The sequence below is a fragment of the Micromys minutus genome (genome assembly GCF_963924665.1).
Source record: "Micromys minutus genome assembly, chromosome: 27".
Taxonomy (NCBI): domain Eukaryota; kingdom Metazoa; phylum Chordata; class Mammalia; order Rodentia; family Muridae; genus Micromys; species Micromys minutus.
In genome coordinates this window covers 37,668,080-37,688,592 of record NC_137962.1, presented here as the reverse complement: position 1 = coordinate 37,688,592, position 20,513 = coordinate 37,668,080, and the positions used below count along the sequence as shown (strand labels likewise).

The 20,513-nt window shown below is 41.5% G+C and overlaps 1 protein-coding gene across 3 annotated transcripts in view; it reads left to right on the top strand.

Moving 5' to 3' along the window:
* The window catches only part of TNRC6B (trinucleotide repeat containing adaptor 6B), a 205,105-nt gene that overhangs the window by 61,530 nt on the left and 123,062 nt on the right, over positions 1 to 20,513 (top strand). For all 3 annotated transcript variants that reach the window (XM_080939805.1, XM_080939806.1, XM_080939804.1), the window contains one exon: positions 5,719 to 5,786. In XM_080939805.1, the coding sequence (XP_080795931.1) occupies positions 5,719 to 5,786 (68 nt within the window). The remainder of the gene's footprint in view (positions 1 to 5,718; positions 5,787 to 20,513) is intronic.

Below are 20,513 nucleotides of genomic sequence, written 5' to 3'. Positions count from 1 at the left end.
CTTAATTGGTTGGCTCTATATCTAGGAATATTCCAGAACTATTGCTGGGGCAGGGGGCTGGAAACTGTTGCTGACCCATTGTCCTTACCAATGGGTAAGGCCAGGTGGTTGGGCAGCTGCTGATGGCAGAGCAGTTTCTGATTGGCTACCTGAAGCCTGGGGTTTTCCCAGTAACTGACTTGCCTGGACTTGCCTGGACTTGCCTGGTTTTTGGAAACAGAGATCGAGGCCTAGTCTCTTGAAGTGTCAATTTAAAGTCTGTCTTAGAGTCAGTCTGTCCCAGTCCTCTCAAGTCCCACTTCAGTAATGGGCCATCTGGAATCCTTGCGATGTTTCTATGGGCTGGAATTGTTTGAGAATCATCAATTGAACAGTGGAAATCCATGAAAGACCAGGATAAAGCCTGACCCCCTAACAGGTAAAGTAGAAGACCCCTAACAGGTAGAGTAGAGCCAAAAATGTAGGCTAGCCTGTTCTGCAATACTATCCTTCTATTCTAGGAACTGACTGACCATAAAAGAATTTATGGCCTTAAGGTCAGGGTGACTCTGTTTCAGAAATTGACTGACCATAAAAACATAAAATTTAAATAACACATCATAAACAATCTTGAGAAACCGGATGTTCCCCTCGCGATTCTTCACTGGTAATTTTCACCTTATAAACAATCTTGAGAAACCAGGTATTTCCCTTACAATTCTTCACTGGTATTTTTGGTATTTTCCAATGACACACCCCCCTCCCCAGGTTGTGGTTTGTTTTCCTTAAAAACCCCTTCTCTCAGCCACTTGGGGTCAGACTCCTCTACCCCTGCATGGGATATGTGTATCGACCCCAGTGCACTGATTCATTAAAAAAAAAAAAACCTTGTGTAATTGCAGCAAGGACGGTTTCTCGTGAGTTCTTGGGGGGTCGTGTTATCCTGAGACTTGACTGAGGGTCTCCCCTCTGCAGGGGTCTTTCAATTACACAGGGTCCACAAGTCAAGGCCAACATCAGTAGGATAAGAGGACTGATCAGGGCAGTGACAAGGGTGGTCAGCTTAGGCGACCAGTTGAAGAGGGACTCATACCAACACTGAAACTGTTCTCTTTCTATCCTTCTGTCTTGTCTCTTTGTGACTTAAGCCATGGATTCTTTGACCACCCCTGAGTGGTCAACACAGAAACAACATTCCTCCCCTAAGGCTGCACAGTGTCCTCCCTGCTGGAGGAATAGCAAGTCTAGGCCTCTTGTATTCTATAAGATTACTTCTGCCAGGGAGGATATGGAATCTTGTAGGACTCTGATAGACTTTTCCATCTCCTCTATATCTGCATCTGTTGTCATTCATAGGACCCTGTACTTTTTATCTTGGAGTATTAGAACTGAGGCTCCTACATTAGCAGCTCTGGTCAGTCCTATGCCAAGGAAAGAACCTAGTAACATAGCAGGAATGGCCATCCATTTTACCCGATTGTTTGGAGATGCTAGCTGGCTGAAGACATCTTTCCCAGAGAGTAATAAATCTCTCTGGGTACAAGTGATACTAGGGCACAAAAATTCTCAGTCGTATTTACAGCCAGGTCATAAAAGCATGGAATAAGCCCTGAGGTACAAGCCCACCAAGCGTTCTCTGGAGGAATCATGTATCTCTGGTGACAGTGCAGTTGCAGAGATAGAAATAGGCTGAGGGTACCTTATTTCCAATACAGAATCGCTGTCCTGTTATTAACTGTAGGGTCATCTTACCTCTCTCTGGTTGCTGTCATCCGCATTGAGTACTATATGTCATCTGTGAATAGTCTCCAGGGATAGCTGTTCCTTCATAGTAGGGAGCTGAGCATTTCAGCATAACTAACAGTCCTGTGTTAAGTCTGGGCAGGTGGAGTTAAGAACCTGGAAAATGGCTTCTAGTAATTGCAGGGGTCCTGACCCAGGCATTGGAGTGGGTAATGCAGGATGTGAAATAATTTTAAGAAAGTTGGTTAGATAAAGTAAGACCTCACTGGGGCAAAAGGGTGGTGGGTCCTGGGGAGTAATGGTAAGTGGAAGCAGAGATGGTGGTCGGGCCTAAGGGAACTATGGGTCTCACAAGGCTAGGTTGGAGCAGTTGGATAGTAAATAGAGTCCAAGATCATTGCTAGAGGTATAAAGTCTTAGTCCCCATGTCTTACCAGCAGCCCAATTGGCCTTCTTGCCAGCAGTTGTGAATTTGATGACAAAGTTCTTACATCTCTCTTCCCCCAGGAGATCTCAGATTCGATTCCCCATGCCTCACAGAAAAAGGACTCTGGACCTCTCCATTTGATTCACTGGCTCTGATCCTGAGAGTGCCCAGCAGACGTAAAAGGCCAGAGACTGAGACCAGGTGTTCCTTCAGGTCCTGAGAGAGTTGTTACTGTAGCCAGGAAAGGGCTATTGACCCAAGGGTTCTCATCCCTCATCCACTGTTGCAGCATTGACTGTCTGCCAGGTTAGATTTAGGGCATAGTGGGGGCTAGTGGCTGTTGGCAGCACAGCATAAGCATCAAGGGAGTAGGATCAGGAGTGCTGAGACCCTAGTTTCAGTACATCCAGAGTGTGGAATGACCTTCCATTGTTCTTATAGTGGGTCGTCTTGAAGACTTCTCTGATGGAGCCTTAACTGCTTAACGTAGGAGTGGTATATTTATGTCCTGCTCCTGTCTACCTTAACAGCCGTAGGCATGGTCAGGATTATGGTGTGAAGCCCTTTCCAGCAAGGTTCCAGAGTTTTGTGGTTATGTCTCTTAATCCAGACTCCATCGCCTGGTTCAAAGCAGCGGGAGCTGGGGGAAAGAGCAGACTCATAAACCTGGGAACAGCAGGTCAGAGTTGCTTCAGGACCCTATGGAGGGCTTCCAGGATTTTAAAAACTTATGTTGGTCATATTCAGCTAAGATATCAGACTGGAGGTTAGGCCCTATAGAAGAGGGACTTCCATATAGGATCTCAAAGGGGCTGAGACCTAAAGTATAGGGGGTGTTCCTAGCCCTATATAAGCCATAAGATAGGAGGGACATCCAGTCACTGATAGTTTTGGGGTTAATTTGGTCAAGGCCTCCTTCAGAGTCCAATTCATTCTCTCTACTTAACCTGAACTCTGGAGTCTGTATGTACAGTTGTAATTTCCAATTGGTCCCCAGAACCTGTGCTAGAGATTGAGTTACCTGAGAGATGAATGCTGGTCCATTATCAGACCCAAGCAAATTAAGCAAACCATATCTGAGTATAATGTCTTCCAGAAGCTTCTTTGCCACTATGTTGGCAGTTTCCTTCTTTGTAGGGTAGGCTTCTACCCATTCTGAAAAGGTGTCTATAGAAACTGGCAAATACATCCATATGTTCCTGGTTTTATTTCTGTATAATCTATTTCCCAATTAGCCCCTGGCTGTTGACCCCCTGATGTTGGTTCCTGTTGATTGGGGCCTGAGGGATTCAGAGCCTGGCAGGTGGGGACAGTGTGAGATTACCTCTTCAACCAGTGTCCTAAGTGAAATATTTTATACCTTGCCCCTCATAGCAATTTCTTCAGTTTTCGGTGACCAGGTGTGAAGCTTGGTGAATCTGGTGGAAGAGTTGTTTAGCAAACTCCTCAGGTAGGATGGTGCAGCCTTCAGAGTCAGCAGCCATCCATCTCTTCTATAAATTCCTTGTCATTTTGCCTGGTTTTGTCTTCAGAAATATATTTGGGGATGGCTAGGAGCACGGGGAAGGGTGGCAAAGCTACCAGCATGTTGGTAAAAGAAGCTTGGGCAGCCTCACTTATGGTTTTATCATAAATTAAATCATAACCTATTTGTTCAGACCATCCTCCCTATATGAGTTCCTCGCTCAAAACATTCAACTACTTACAGTTAGAAAATACTTGAGGTTGATATAGAGGTAAGGCCTCTAGCTCAGTCATAGACTTCTTGTCTACCAAGCATGAGATAGTGGATGTTTTTTAAACACTACTCTTTGTGTTAAGAAAAAATACTAGAAAGCATTGTCCTTACATCGAGTATGTACAGCTGTTTGGTTATTCCATAAACAATGCACTATGACAGCAATTCGTATAGCATTCATTTTGTATTAGGTGTTAAATTAGAGCTGGGCATAGATAAGGGTTGAATGTTTCCCAGCACTTGAGTGATAAGAAACTGGAGGATTAAAAGTTCAAGGCCATCCTCAAGTCCATAATAGCAAGTTCATTTCCAGCCAGGACTACATGAGATCTTATTCTAAACAAAAACAACAAAAATATCTTGGTCTAGTGAGATGGCTCAGTGGGTAAAAACTCTAGTTGACAAGTCTGACCACCTAAGTTCAATTCTCATGACCCATATGGTAGAAGGAGATAACCAACTCCCACAGGTTGTCCTCTGACCTCCTCATATATTTATGTACATACATGTATATATATATGCACATAAATAAATAGTATGTTAAAAAATATATTCTGGGCCCAGTGGTACAAACTATGTTATCTTAGGTTGTTTGCAACTTCTGTACTACTTTGTACTGAGCCTCCTTAGATTTTGGTATCCTTGAGAGTCCTGGAGTCAGTCCTCTGTAAATACCAAGGGATGAAGGTATTCTTTCAACAAAGGTTAGATTTTTTTAACTTAGCTGGGTTGAGTGTGTAGCTAAAAATGTCTTAACCTATTCTGTTGTCAGTGGATATGTATTTTTGTATTTTCTTTTGTTAAAAATGTTACTGTTCTGCTGGATGTTGGTGATGCATGCCTTTTAAAAAATTTGTATTTATTTTTTTTACTTATTCATTTTATATTCCACTCACTGCCCCCCTCCTGGCCACCCCCCCCCACAATCTTTCCCCTCCCCTTCTCCACTGAGTAGGTGGGGTCCCCTGGAAACTCCCCCAACCCTATCAGTCACTGAGGCCAGACAGGACAACCCAGCTAGTAGAACATATCTCATGTACAGGCAACAGCTTTTAGGATAGCCCTATTCCAGTTGTTTGGGACCTTCATGAAGGCCTGCTTGGTCTATACGGAGAAAATCCTATGAGAGAGAGGGAGGAAGGGAGAGACGCATGGAGGGATGGACAAATTGGGGGAGAGGATATAATATCAAATAGATACTTTTGTATATTTATGAACCTTCTTCCCTTAGAGCACATACCTAGAAATGTATTTGAAGTTTGTGTAGTAAGTCTGTATTCAAATGTTCCAAGTGAGGACAAACTTTCTCAAAGTTGTTGTACCAGTTTTCCCTCCCACTAGGAGTGGAGAGTGGCCATGTTCCTTTCCTCTGCTCACACTCCATGTTGCTGGGCTTTGTCATTTTGCCCAATCTGGTGGTTGTGAAATGCTATCTCTTTGTGGCTTTAATTTGCATTTTTCTGGCTGACATGAATTTAAGCAGCTTTCAATGTGTTTAGGGACCATTTATGTGTTCTCTTCAGTGACACTCCTACCCAATCATTTTGCAGGTTTTTCATGGGCAGATATTTTCTCATTTATTCTTAGATAGTCTTTTATGTTCTGGATGCTAGTCCTTTGTCACAGTTGCATGAGTTGCTGATCTTCTTTTTCATCCTGTAAACTTATCCACCCAAGGAGAAGTGCCATGAGCAAACCTGGAGAATGATTGATGGTCTTAAGTTTAGACACTGTAGTGACACCTGTGGGTGTGCACAGAGCAGGGCCTGGCACTGGAGTAAGTCACTTCATAGTACTGACTGCTGCTGACCTGTGGTGCTTGCCTTTGCAGGTGGAACAGGAGGATTTTGTAATGGAAGGGCATGGCAAGACTCCACCTCCTGGAGAAGAAAGCAAACAGTGAGTCACAGTTTATTAAAAGGGTCCTATTACAGATCCCCAGAAGCAGTTGGTTCAGTGTGCTGAGAGCGTGTTTGCTGGGCTGTGTAGACGTCGGAGATCCTGTAGAGCATACCAGTTGCTTTGTTGATGCATTACTTCTATTTATAGATTAACTAGAGGGACAAGAAAGTTGGCTTTGCTGTTTTTCACACTTGGCTAATCAAAATTTATGTTATGCTTAAGCAAAGGCTTTACAGCTCAGGATGTTCCAAATTGAACTAATTAAGTTTGGGTGTTTTCCAAAGAAAGTATGAAATGGTGCTTCCTTTCCTTAGCAATGTCTTCATGAAGGAGGCTCGATTAATGGGCTGTCTGCACACTCTAAGTGTGGGTTCATCTGCATACTACTTCCTGAAATTTTATTCCAGTAATAATTGAAACTTCTGATCACCATTAAAATAAAGTTTTTATCTGATGAAACTGGCTAAAAATACTATAGCTTAGTCAACATTCTCAGTAATTCAGAATTTATCTCTTCCCATTTCTGATAAAGTGGCTGGTTTTAATTTTCAGTTTGGGACCTTTGGTATAGCTTTTTAGTGGCTGTAAATAGATCTTATTTTCCCTTAATGTGTCATAGAATTGAGAAGATGGTGTTTGAAAGCAGACTGGTTTTTCATATGCCCTTTTAAAGGAAAAACACTTAAGATGGACTTAAAGCACTGACATAACTCTAGGCTTTATTTAGACAGTAGTCTCCTAAATTGAATGGGATGGTGATTCATGAGAGTTACTAAAATCTGTAAAGAAAACTCCTCTTCTTCATCCTTCTCCCTCTTTTCTTTTTCCTAGAAAATAGTTTATTTTGGTGGATCTTAAGAAAATGATGATTCCTAAACCCTTAGGAATGAATTATGCAGAATAGGCTGCTGCCAGGAGGCCAGATTCATTAAAGGGGAGTGCCTTGTCTTGTGTTTGTTGTGAATGGAAACCAGGAGATCTTCACAGCCCTTTAATTTGCTAAGCTAACAGTTTTAAAAATAGCTCACAGTATAAATCCTAACTTTGCTCCATTCTGTCTACTGCATTTTCATTTTAAATGAGCTGGTGGCATCAGTTCCTCTTTAGGGAATTAGAATGCCAGACACCTATTTGGTTCGGTAAAAAGGGAGGAGAAAACTTGAGGTGATTTTTCTCCATGGCTCCCACTCACTCTTCTATCCCACAATATTCTCCTATAAAAAAAATCACAATTCCATTTGTCAAGGGCTTTCTGTTTTCACAGTAGATACATGCCATCTTGCTGGCTCAGTTTTTTCTTGTGTTTTGTTGTTTTGTTTTTTTCTTTAAAGATACTTATTGTATGCATATGGGTGCTTTGCTTGCATGTATGTCTGTGCACCACATGTATACCTGATAGCCATGGAGGCCAGAAGAGGGCATCAGATCCCCTGGAACAGTTGGTTGTGAGCTGCTTTGTGAATGCTGGGAATCAAGCCTTTATCCTCTGGAAGAGCATTCCGGGCTCTCTACCACTGAGCCAGCTCTCCAGCTCCAGTATCGTTTCCTCGTGGTGCATATATTGTCTTCATTGTAGTCAGAGATCTACCTGTGTCAGTACAACTCCAAATGGAATTTAAGATTTGGTTCCAGATCTTGCTGACTGTAAGGTGCTTATGTTTTTTTTTTTTTTTTCTGTCAGTTCTTTAGCTGCCCAGAGCAGTGCTCCTGAAAGGGTCAAGGTCAAAGCTTTATGAAGAACAGGAAATTGGGAAAAAAACAGTGAAAGAGCAGGAAGACTTCTTCCTGGATACAAAGGAGAGGTCTGATCTTTAGAGGTCTAGTGTCCATTTCCTAAACAAACCTGCCTTTGTCTTCAAAAGCCTCTTTGGTAATTGTAACCTGTCCTGAGTTGGCTTCTTCCAGTATCTTGTTCTTGAGTACCTTGTGTGATATCTTTACCATTCTCTAGAAGACCCCTAAGACCTGAAACTTTGTTGTGTGGTTTGGTTTGATGCTAAGGATGGAATCCATGGTCTTGTACTTGGTAGGTGAGCACTAAAGTATAGTCCCTACTCTTGTTTGTTTTTGTTCATTCATTCTTTAGTTGATTCAATCATTCTGGGTTTGCTCTGTTACCTTATATTGAAACAATTAGAAATGAATCTTCTGTTCCTAAGTATGTGTACCCTCTGTGAGTGTCAGGAGCAAAGTAGCTGTGTTTGTTTGAGGAAAAATACAGTTTTCATTTCTTTGTTTGTTTTGTGATCTTGCTTTTGTTGTTTTGCTTCCCGTGGTTCTGGATGCCTGGACCCAGGGCTTTGCAAATGCCAGGCAGATGCTCTGCCACTGTGTTCTGTCAAAAGTACTTGGCAAAAACAGCTTAAGGAAGAAAGGATTTATTTAGGATCATAGTTTGAGGTAATACATCATGGTGTGTGGAGGGAGAGCATGAGGCAGCTGGTCATATCCTGTCACGTTCAGTCAGCAGAAAGATGGATGCCACTGCTTATGTTGTTACCTGTTGTCATTTTCATTCAGTGTAAGACCTTAGTCTGGGATGAGGCCACCCACATTCAGTGTGGGTTTTTCCTTAGCTAAACATCTCTGGAAACACCTTCACAGACATACCCAGAAGTGTGTCTCCTAGGTAATACTAGATCCAGTCAGCTAGATGAAGCTGGAACTTGCCAGGCAGGTACTTGGTCACAGCAGTGAGGAGAAACAGCTACTACACATGGTACAGCACGATGTACCATGTGATCTGCTCATGCTGGAAGGCATGGTGGCGCACCCCTTTGATCCCAGCAGAGGCAGGTGGATCTCTGAATTGGAGGCTAGACTGGCCAGACACTTTTCATCATGCTTTTGGAGAGCTTGTTAGAGACAAATAAGTGTCTCATTCATGAAGGCTATTGATTTAGGTTTGATACCGTTTTCTTTGACAGTCACGGGAAGAGCATTTATTGTGAGTGATTTTCAAGCTAAGTGTTGACTTTTATGTGCTGATGGGTTTGGCCTCATTCCTTCTGTCCTTTCCTTTTCCTTTTTCAGTTTCATTTTCTAGCAAATCTGCACTTTGTCCCTCCATGCTGCAATTGACTCTCATTCTTAAAAGATATGTGATACATGTCTTTAGTCTACTCAAGTCCCTAAAGTGATCCAGTTTTTCTAGCAAATATTTATTTATTGAATCAATTAATTCTTCATTTGATTTTTTTGAGAGACCAAATATCTGAAAGCACAGTCTATTATTGAAGAGGTTTTTGCATAATTGTGTCCACTTCAGATTGCTGTATTGTTCACAGTATTCAAAAGATCAGTGATGACAAGGTAGAGTGCTTGGCCAGCATGCACCAGAGCCTTGCGTTTGATCCCTAGCACCAGGTAACATAAACTGGGTAATGGTGATACATCATGCACGAATCCTAGCACTCAAAGATGGAGGCAAAAGAATCTGAAGTTCAGTGTCATCCTCAAGTATACAGTGAGTTCAGTCATTTTAGGATATAGAAGAACCTGTCTCCAACAACAGAGGAATATCAGCCTATGAATGGATTCATCTTATAACATAGAACAACTCATAAAAATGTACTCATGGGGGCTGGGGATATGATTTATCAGTTAAGACTGTCTTCCAGAAGTCCTGAGTTCAATTCCCAGCAACTACATTGTGAGATGGCTCACAGTCATCTGTAATGGGATCCAGTGCCCTCTTCTGGTGTGTCTGAAGACAGCTACAGTACCCTCATATACATGAAATAAATAAAGTAAGTCTAAAAAATGTACTCATGGTCCAACCAGGGAACTCAGTAGGTAAAAGCACTTGCCACACAATTCCCATATCCTGAGTGTGAGTCCTGAAACCCATATAGAGGGGAAAGGAAGGAATGGCCTCCCAAGTGTTGTCCTTCAACCTTCACACGAGTTGTTCATGTACATACCCACAGTCACTCACATATCATGTACATTTTAATAAATAAATACCCTAGATCAGACTAAAGACTACTAAGCTAGCCTTAGAGCACAATAGTAGAGCACTTACCTTGAAAACACAAGGTCCAAAGCTTAGTCTCAAGCAAGGCAAAGGGGAGAAAAAGCTTTTTTGCTGTACTATTCCTTGCTCTGTATTTGGCCAGTCTATTTAACAGTATGCTGGCACCCATACAATGGTATGTACACATACACAAATAATAATAAAGCTGGTCATGGTGTTGTTGCCTTTAATCCCAGCACTTGGGAGGTAGACACATGAAGAGCTGTCTTGAGAGGCCCTGAATATGAGGCTAGCCTGGCCTTTATACCAAGTTACAGAGCAGCCAGGACCACATAGAGAGATCCTTTCTCAAACAAACAATAGGAAAAAAGGAGAGAAGAAAGGAAGAGAGAAACAAAGAGAAAAGAAAAAAGTAGTAAACAAGTCTCTTTAAAATTCTGATTTATAAATATAACAGTATGAAAGTAGCATTCTAATTTTCAACAATGATCTGAAGATTATCAGATCCAAGTTGTATTGGGGATTTCCAGGTAGTTTGGGGTACTATTTTGCATTTTAGCTACGCTGAAGGTAAGACCATAGAAACAGAACTCACAGTTACATTTTTCTCATCTTCCTCCTTAGTTGCATTCTTTGATAGCATTGAAATTAGTAAAATTTGGAAAAACTTTTGCTTTTGTGTTTTCCATTTCCTTTACTGGAAAATGGCAAGTTTCCTCCTTTAGGACTGCATTTAAGGGACCTGAGGCATAGCTAAACTGGAATAACACCTACCTACTATATGCATAGCCCTGCTTCAATCCCCAGCACCTAGTAAAACTAGGCTTGGTGCCTACCTCTGTAATACCAGTACTCAGGAGACAGGAAGAAGGAACATGCTCAACCACAGACAGTGTGACCAGGGCTGGGATTTAAAAAAAAAAAAAAAAAAAGACAAAATGAGTGAGGAAAAAATAAAAAGAGGAAGAGAAAACGGAAACTCGGTTCAGAATTTTAAATCTCATCTCTGCTATGAATTTTTTTTCTCTCATTTTCATTATGACACCATGATTGATTGATTGATTGAATGAATGAATGGATGGATGAATGCATGAATAAATCTGCAGTGCTAGAGATTGAAACCAGGGTTTCAAACAAAATAGGCAAGTGTTTACCCACCATCTTTCCAGATGATAACAAACAGTTCTGCAATTTCCTGGGCCTGAAAATACCTGCTACACAGTGGATGTTCAAATAGTGACTGGTGAACCCATACCCAAAGGATGCCTCTGTATGGTTTTAGGTTTTGTGTGTGTGTATATGTGGGGGGGGTAGATATGTTTAACTTTATCTAAACATTATACAATATATACATGCAATGAAACAGGCTATATTGCAAATGTATAATTTTTAAAGTTTTGTATAAAAGAAGATGAATGTAATATAAAATAAAATAATGAAAACAGTTCTTCAAATAAAAATATCAGAAGTTATCAATGCAGTAATCAAGATAATTTATTAACACCAAAACAGAGACTATAAATCATGGAACAAATAGTGAGAAGCCAGGAATAAGATGTGACAAAGATGCAAGAATAAAATTATAAGGCATTTCCAAAAATAATACTGAAAAACTGGCATATCTATATGCAAAGTATGAACTTTAATCCATACCTCACACACATATTTCTCAAAAGTAGTTTATGGGCTTAAGCTTAACTTTTAAAATTTCGAGATATTCTACCATAAAGCTCTAGACAATGAGTTTTAATTGAGCAATTTTCTTTTGTTAGTATAATATTTTTTGTTAATTCTTCGAGGATTTCTGTATACTTTATTTACTGGTTTGCTTGAGACAAGTGTGTCACTACATAGACCCCAATGGACTGAGACTCTGTCTGCCTCCACCTCCCAGTGCTGGGATCAAAGGCGTCCATCACTACACCCAGCTAATCTACAGTGTACATTTTAATCATTCAACCCTATCCTTCCCCTAACTCCTGATCTGTTCTACTATTTGTTTCCAACTTCATGTCTAATTTGTGCTTGGATGTTGAACCGTCTACTGGAGCATGGTTGACCTATAAGGGACCACACTGCTAAAGAAAATGAATTCTCTCCCTTCCCTAACATCCATCAACTATCAGTACTCAACTCTTTAGCTAGGGTGGGAGCTTATGAGGCTGTTCCATGTTATAGTGTTGAAAGACTTGACCTTGTGTAGGATACTCTAGCTGATAGACGTTCAAGAGTATATTGATACTGTCATGTCCAGGAGCCACTGCTTTCCCTGATCCTTTCCAACCTCTGTCTCTTTAAATCTTTTTATTCCCTCTCCCAAGATTTTCTCTGAGCTAAGGGGCTGGAGGAGCTGTACTGTATAGATTTCCCAGTTATGGCTGAAAACTCTACAGACACATATTCTTTACACTTTGATCAGCTATGTTTTTGCATTGATCACAGTCCACATAAATAAGCTTTGACATCTGAGAACTGCAGTACTAATCTAAGTAAAGATACAGGTCTTTAGAGAGTAATTTGATACCATGTCAATTTAGAAATATAATAATAGTAGGTTAACCCCATAGAGCCTATGGCTTTCTCACTCATGGGTTCTGGATCAGTTTACAGTACCAAGAATGTGTTTCCTGTCGTGGAGGGTCAGGCCTTAAATCCAACCAGAAAAGAGTTGGCTACTTCTATACCATTTGTGCCACTGTTGTGGCAGTTGGCATATCTTGCCAGTCTAGTTCTAATTGTAGCTTGCAGGACCCAAAACTGGGCAAGACAGTTGGTGACTTTCCTTCACTAGCAGGCTGCACAACACCTTCCAGGACTTTGAAAGCTAGCCAGCAAGAGACTTCCCTGTTAGTGTCAACTTCATTTCTTCATGTCCTGTGACCAAAGTGTGTGGTATATTGAGCAATAGGATCTTACCATCAAGACCTGGTGTGTAGTCAAGAGCGGTGCCTGTAGCCTGTACTGTTTGGGGGTCTCTAATCTCTGACCAGCACCTGGAGGGGCAGATGCCTCTCTTAGCACTAGACTTTCTGTTTTGTTTTTTAAAACAAGGTTTCTCTGTGTAGCCCTGGCTGTCCTCAAACTCAGAGATCCACCTGCTTCTGCCTACTGAGTGCTGGGATTAAAAGTGTGCACCACTACCACCCATCAGCAGTAGTCTTTTTTATTTGGCAATCTGTAGCTTCTGGGAGGAGCATTATCATCTGTTTGGGGTCATTTCCAGTTTTACACACACACACAAACACACACACACATACAGCCCACTTATGAAACAGTAAGTTTATCTATGGATTTTTTTTCTTATTCTAGATTTACTTTTATTATATGAATGTTTGTATATATATATATACATATACATACATACATACATACGTGTGTATGTGTGTGTGTGTGTGTGTGTGTGTGTGTGTGTGTGTATGTACCATGCATGTACCTAGTTTCTTTAGTGTCCAGGAAAGGGTGTTGGATCCCCTTTGAATTGGAGTTACAGACAATTGTGAACCAACATAAAGATACTGGAAACTGAACCCAGATTCTCTGCAAGACCAGCCAGTGCTCTTAACCACTAAATCATCTCTTTGGGCCTATGGCTTTTCCAAATATCCCTAGTGTTAGGTATCCTTTCCTCTTCCCTTCCTTCCCACCATTAACCCCACTTAACACTTGCCATAGCTCTCTTTCATATATTTCTTTTAGGTCACTTCTACCTAAAAATCTTCCCCTCCCCTCAGTCCCTTTCTAGTTTCCTGACTTCTGCAGTACTCTAGAAGATTGAGCCCAGGATCCCAGGCATTTGCTCAGGAAAGATGGAAGAAGATAGCACTACTCAGGGAATATGGCAGCATCTGGAAAGTGGTCAAAAGAAGCAAATGGCTTACCCTGGAGCAGTGGTTCTCAACCTTCCTAATGCCGTGATCCCTTAATACAGTTCCTCATGTTGTAGTGACCCCAGCCATAAAATTATTTTAGTTGCTACTTGATAACTATAATTTTGCTACTGTTATGAATCATAGTGTATTTTTGGAGATAGAGGGTTTCCAAAGGGGTTGCAACCTACAAGTTGAGAAGTACTGATCAACAATATGTTCTCAGTAAGAAAGGCAGGGTGAGCTGGAAACAAATCTCACGCCATATCTCTCAATGCAGCTGTGAGACTGCCTAGGTCCTTGGTATACTTGTGTTTGCAGACTTTGAAGGCTCTGTCCTATGTTACAGAAACAATGAGAGATATATTCTACATAAATTCATGATTTATTATCGCGCTCTCATTTTAAAAGGATTTTTATAATTTTGATTCTGAAATTCTTTGGTTAAAAGCAACTGATTTAATTGATAATAATCAAATACTTTTTCTGGATTCTTTTGCTGCTGTTTTGTTGCTTTGTGTTTGTTTTGTTTTGCTTGTTTGTTGTGAGGCAGGGTCCTTGCATTGCCCGTTCTGACTTTGAACTCTGTGAACCTGAAACTAGCCTTGAATCTCTGATACTCTGCCCTCTACCTCTTAAGTGCTAGCATTACATGTGTGCTTTACCACGCCAGTGCCTTCATTTCTCTTTAGTTGATTTTTGATACTTTGTATTTTACCTAACATTCATTAGGTTGAATCCTCTTTTCCTTCATAGTTTCTGACAGGATTGTGTAGCTATATGGCTCCAGCTGGCTTTCAAATTTTTGTGTTTCTCTCTGCTGCAGGTGTGTGCTATGGGTAATGGCTATTGAATCCAGGGTCTCATGTATGCCAGGCCCTAGCTTTTTAAAATTATGTTACTTTTTATGTGTGTGGGTGTTTTGCCTCCATGTACATCTGTGTACCATGTATGGAAGCCAGAAAAGGGTGTGGGAGCATCTGGAATTGGAGTTACAAATGGTTGTGAGCTGTCCTGTGGGTGTCAAGGTCCTCTAGAAAAGTAGCAACTATTTTTTAAAAAAATATTGGTTGTTTTATTTATTTACATTTCAAATGTTATCCTCCTTCCCTGTTTCCCCTCTGAAAACCCCCTATTCTACCTCTCTTGCTTCTATGAGGGTGCTCTCCTACCCACTCCCACCTCACTGCCCTCGCATTCCCCCACACTGGGACATTAAGCCTTCATAGGACCAAGGACCTCCCCTCCCAATGATGCTAGAAAAGGCTGTCCTCTGCTACACCTGAAGCTGGAGCCATGGGTTTCTCCATGAGTATTCTTTGGTTGGTGGTTTAGTCCCTGGGGGCTCTGGAGGATCTGGTTGGTTGATAGTGTTGTTCTTTGTATGGGGTTGCAAACCTCTTCAGATCCTTCAGTCCTTCCTTCCCCTAACTCTTCCACTGGGGGCCCTATGCTCAGTCCAGTGGTTATCTGCCTCTGTATAGGTAAGGCTCTGGCAGAGCCTCTCAGGAGACATCCATATCAGGCTCCTGTAAACAAGCACTTCTTGACATCAGCAGTAGTGACTGGGTCTGCATATGGGATGGATCCCCAGATGGGGCATTCTCTGGATGGCCTCTTTTTCAGTCCCTGCTCCACTCTTTGTCCCTATATTTCCTTTAGACAGGATCAATTCTGGGTTAAAACTTTGAGAAGGTGGGTGACCCCATCCTTCAGCCGGGGGGCCTAACCTCTCATATGGTCTCTACAGGTTCCCTCTCCCCTTTGTTGGGTATTTCTAATATCCAATATTATCCCCGATGGATCCTGGGAGCCTCTTGCTTTCCTGGCATCACCAACTACTCTTAACCGCTGAGCCATTTCTTCAGTTCTCAGGCCTAGCTTCTTGAATCTGTGGATAGTGGTCTTATAAGGGATTGTATAGCTGAATGTGAGGGTTGTAAAAACATTGGGCAGCAGTAAAACATCTCTGAGTGCAGAGTGACTAAAAATTGATTGAAAAATCAAATGCATAATTAAGGTGAAGTGTCAGCAGCAGTGCTCACCTGTGTCTGTCGTGAGGCTTTCCTGAAGCCTTGCAGCTGAGCACACAGCACATGCACTTTGCTTCCACACAGTACAGTGCCAGCAGATGCTGCTTGAGACACCTTGGCTCAGACTCAAGACTATTGTATGTTCTGATTGCAGTATTTTCCCTTTCATACAGACTGTTGAACTTTTATAGGAACATAATGGTTTAATTATGGAAAACAAAGACTTAGCATATCTTCCTATGTTATTCTTCAGCATTAAGTATAAATTGGTGTATCTCTGGATTGTATTATTGTGTTAGGATGGTAGATTTTAAAGATTGCTGTTTAAGTCGCTGTTAATAATATATATCTTTGTATGAATGCTGGCTTGGATTAGGAGAGAATTGTAAGAGTATCTGAAATGGCCCTAAATGTATCTCTGCCATTTTGTACTATGTATCTATGAGAAGTGGCATCATCAGTGTTGGTGATTATAAATCAAAATATTGATCAGCTCTGAAAATATTAAAGATTCCCCATGTCCTGCAGTATCAAATATTCAGTCAAGATTTAATTCATGTAAAAATAATTAAGCACATGTATTTTATTAATATGAGAATTTGTTTTTGTATTTAATAACAAGTGATATGACAGTTATACCAAAGAATTATTTTAAAATATTTTTATGATCTATTATCAATAATATTTTATTTGCATACCTTTATTTCTTGTGGGTGTGTTTATGCATGTACCAGTGGATGAGGAGGCTAGAGGCTGGCCTCTACTGTTCAGATGCTTTTTCCACACGGGTGATTATGGCATGGTAACTGATTTACTGACAGAGCTCTCTTCTCAGCCCATTTTTTAATTTTTGAGACACAGTCTCATGTAACTCAGACTGGCCTCAAATTTACTATGTTGCCTGAGGCTGGTCTTGAACTCCTGAATGTTAAAATTATAGGTGTTACCTGCCAGCATATATTCTAAATAACAATATATCTGTAGACCTGGGTTGTGTAAAAATTGGTCAGGTGGAGAAAGGTTATAAGAGGGAACAATGTAAGAAGCTCTATGTAGTCTTAAATAAAACAGGAAACAGATTTAAACATCTGTATAAGAATACTGTACCTCGGAGAAGAGACAAAAGAATAAATAAAAGCGTGTGACCATCACAAGTTGAAGTAAAGTGGCTGTGTAGTCAGTCTCTACAGGTTTTCACTTATTGAGCATACTAAGGTTTCCATAACTCATCTGGAAGGTATTGGAAGGATAGAAATAGATTAATACTCAGAGTTTCCAGCCTGGGAGTTTCCTGTTTCTGCCCGAATCTCAGTTGTCAGTCCAGGTCTCTGGCCATCCTCCTCATGCAGTGCAGACAGTGGGAGAGCTTTACACCAGAGTATCCGAGCTGCCAGATTGACAGATTATCCTCTGCTTGCCCTGCAGCAGCTCCTTTCCTGTGCTTTCCTGAGTGGAAAAATGAGGGGAATAGTGTAAAGGCATCTCAAGCCAGAAAGACAACCACGTAGCTTTTAATGGATTTACCAGATTCTTTTGTAAGGAACACCTGGCCCTTAGAGTCCTTGGTCTCTGCTGATTGGCCACTCAGCCTAGTTTGTTTGAGAGAAGCACCTTGGCCAGCTTACTATTTCTGCTTATGTCTGTGAAGAATCCTTAACTAAAGAATGGCCAGGGATTCCTGGAGATCTCTGGCATTCTCTCTCCTAAAATCCTTATATTTGTTTGTTTGTTTAGCCCAACTCTTCTGATTTCATTGATGCATTCATTCAGCCGCTGTTTGGAGTTCAGGGTAACACCTCACTGAAGATGGGGAAAGTAATGGTGTTTACCCACAGACAGTTGACAGTTTGTAGGGAAAGACCAACATTAAGCAGTTTCTGTCATAAAATAAGACAAAACAACCCTGCAGAAGGAAAGTGTGTGCTAGGAATGATTAGCAAGAAGGCCTGGCTTGGACTAGGAGGCTCGAGATACTTGCTTTGGGTACTGACTGTTTTGAGACAGGGTCACAAGGCATCTCTGGCTTACCTGGAACTTGCTATGTAGAGCAGAGATCCACCTGCCTATATAATAGGATCAGCAGCATGCACCACCACTGTGGCCTGTGACTAACTTGACCAGGATAAAGAGAACAGAGCCACGAAAGCAAAAGAAACCAGGGTTTGGAGAGATAGCTCAATAGTTTCGAGCACTGGCTACTTTTTCAGAGGACCTGGGTTCAATTCCGAACACCCACTACTACAACTGCTCACAGCTATCTGTAACTCTAATTCCAGGGGATCCAACACCATCACACCGACATAAATGCAGGCAAAACACTAATGCACATAAGAAAAAAGAATTCACAGAAACAAACTAAGGTACCATGATTTCCCATCTCCACAGTACACCAGAGGTGGTGGTGGGGGTGGGGTGGGGTGTGGGGGTGGGAGCCTGGACTTCGACTTAAGCCCAGGGTGGGTTTTCTAGGGTAGAGGAGTCAGGACCTCTCTGAGGAGGAGGGACTACTTGGGCCACAGGAAGCTAGGTAGGCTTTAATTGAGTGCCTAGTCTCCGAGTGCCTTCCTCAGCAGGGAAGGGATTAAAGATGACTCAGAGCTGCCCAGCCTGGAGGAATCCAGCGGTGAAGCCTTGGCATAGTCTTTACTTAGGTTTGGGGGAGACGCTACTGAGTGCTGTACTCACACAATAGGCACCAAGTTCAGGCTCTCCTGTTTTCCCTTTGCTGAGCTGTTTGGATATCGGGTGCTGCTTACCCTCCCTGAATTGACACTCTGTTTGTGAGTGGGTACAGTAACTTCCTGACTTTTTGTGTATTTTAGAGGTAGCAAGATCAGCTGTGTCCTGTTTCGTTTTTTGTCTTAAAAGCTAAATTCTCTTTTTGTTTAGGTAAAGCTTTGTTTAAGCCCCCTTTTAAAGAGCAGTTTGCCAGTCTGTTCATGCCCAAACATCTAGAGAATAACTAGCAAGGGAGCCAAGATCAGATCCAGGATCTGCAAGCATCGTTAGCAACTGAGCATATTTCTATAAACCAATAAAGGTTTTTCTATTTTGTTCATCTGTTACCCTTATGGTGTTGCCACTTTCACATGCAGTATCTGTAGGCGGGAGTATAAGTAACAGCATTGCACAAATGAAAGCCGGTGGAAAAGGGCTGCTTTCTCTTTAAGGCAGCTTCAACTCCAGCTCCCTCCCCTTTTCTGATTGACAAACCTACCCGAAGTCACGTGATACGCCTCTATTTGAAGGTCACAAAAAAGCTGCTTCCTTTAGAGACAGAGGGGGAGAGAGAGAGCAGGAGGGAGAGTGAGCGAGAGAGTTAGTTCAAGCCAAAATGGCCGACAGAGTCTCTGCTGGTTTCTGAATATTTAAAATACAAAATACAGATAGACAAAAAGAATTCATTTTTTGGACCTTTTTTCATTTCCATTTCTACCTTGTATGCCTCAATTTGCTGGATTTAAGCACTGCTGCACTTTATGAGGTTGGTAAATATTTTCAATTTTTAAAAACCAATTGATTTATATGGATCGTGTCTAACCGTTTTCACTAGTGGTGTTGCAAATCGACATTTCTCTAGCATGGAGACTGGCTTCAGACATTTCGTGAATCTGTAAATCATACTCGTGATGTACTTTTGGTTCAGCATTTTAGAAATGGAAAAGACTTGGTAAAATATTTAAATTTTGAAGTGATTTAATTGCACTTTTAGTTTGTATGTAGCTTTTTATCGTTTCTATCGTGCAAATAAACGAAGCTGTGAGTAATTGAAATTTGATATTTAGAAAGAGGTTTTTTAAAAAACACAAGCCTCTCTCTCCCTCCCTTAAATCTGCTGCAAAAATTTGCATAAATATAAATGGGTTTGCATTCTTTCGGCTGCTAAGGCCGACAAAGGATCAGGGAGGACTAGCCCTAGAATGGGAAAGCTTCTCTCTCTCTCTCTCTCTCTCTCTCTCTCTCTCTCTCTCTCTCTCTCTTTCTCTCTCTTCCTCTCCTCTCCTCTCCTCTCCTCCTTCCTCGTGATGCAAAGAGCCTAAAGTGAGATACATTTTAAAATAGGGCCAGCGGGTTACTGAACACAGCAGGTTTGGGGTTATACATTCCCCTTCTTGAAATGCAGGCAATATGTGGCTCACCCCGCTTCTGCGCGCGCCTTTGCACTGGGTCCCAGTGTGTGTTCTCAAATGTGCAGCCAGATGCGCTTTTATTTTGATCGTGGCTTCAACCAAATGGTAGGACTGTCTTGTAAACACGATTATTTTAAGGATATAAATGATTCTTTACTCTGTTTAGAAATTGTTTCTTTACAAGTTCTTCATATACATTGGTCTCCATTTCTCAAGAAATAAAATATTTTGTGTAATGTTAGATATCCAACGCCAGTTGAGTGTGCGATTTGGACATATATTTGTTGTAAAGTGGCCATTTAGGATCATAAAACCGAGTGTCTGTGTGGTTGTTAGTAACCCTGAAAGTGCGGTGCCTCAAGTTAAATTCCATTACTCCTAATGCAGGATTCTAGAAGCCTGAGAGCAGGCTGGAAAGAAAGCCGAAAACTTGCTTTCTCAGGGCCACCTCCCCCTATCATTGTGAGAGTGTGATGTAATGCCTCTCAGTCTGGTGTGCTGAAAAGACTGTCGTTTGTGATGTGGCGGGTAAATTACCCCCGCCCCTGACAAAATCCCTCCCTTCCCCCAGCACATCCTTGGCTCTGAGAAGCCTTGTTTTCTTTCCTCTTTTCTCCTAATCTGTGTCTCCTTGATTTTTGCTATGGTATATTGGCAAGAGAAAGGTGCCATTCTTCTAAATCTGCTACAAAGTATAGTTTAGAAAAGACTTTAAAATA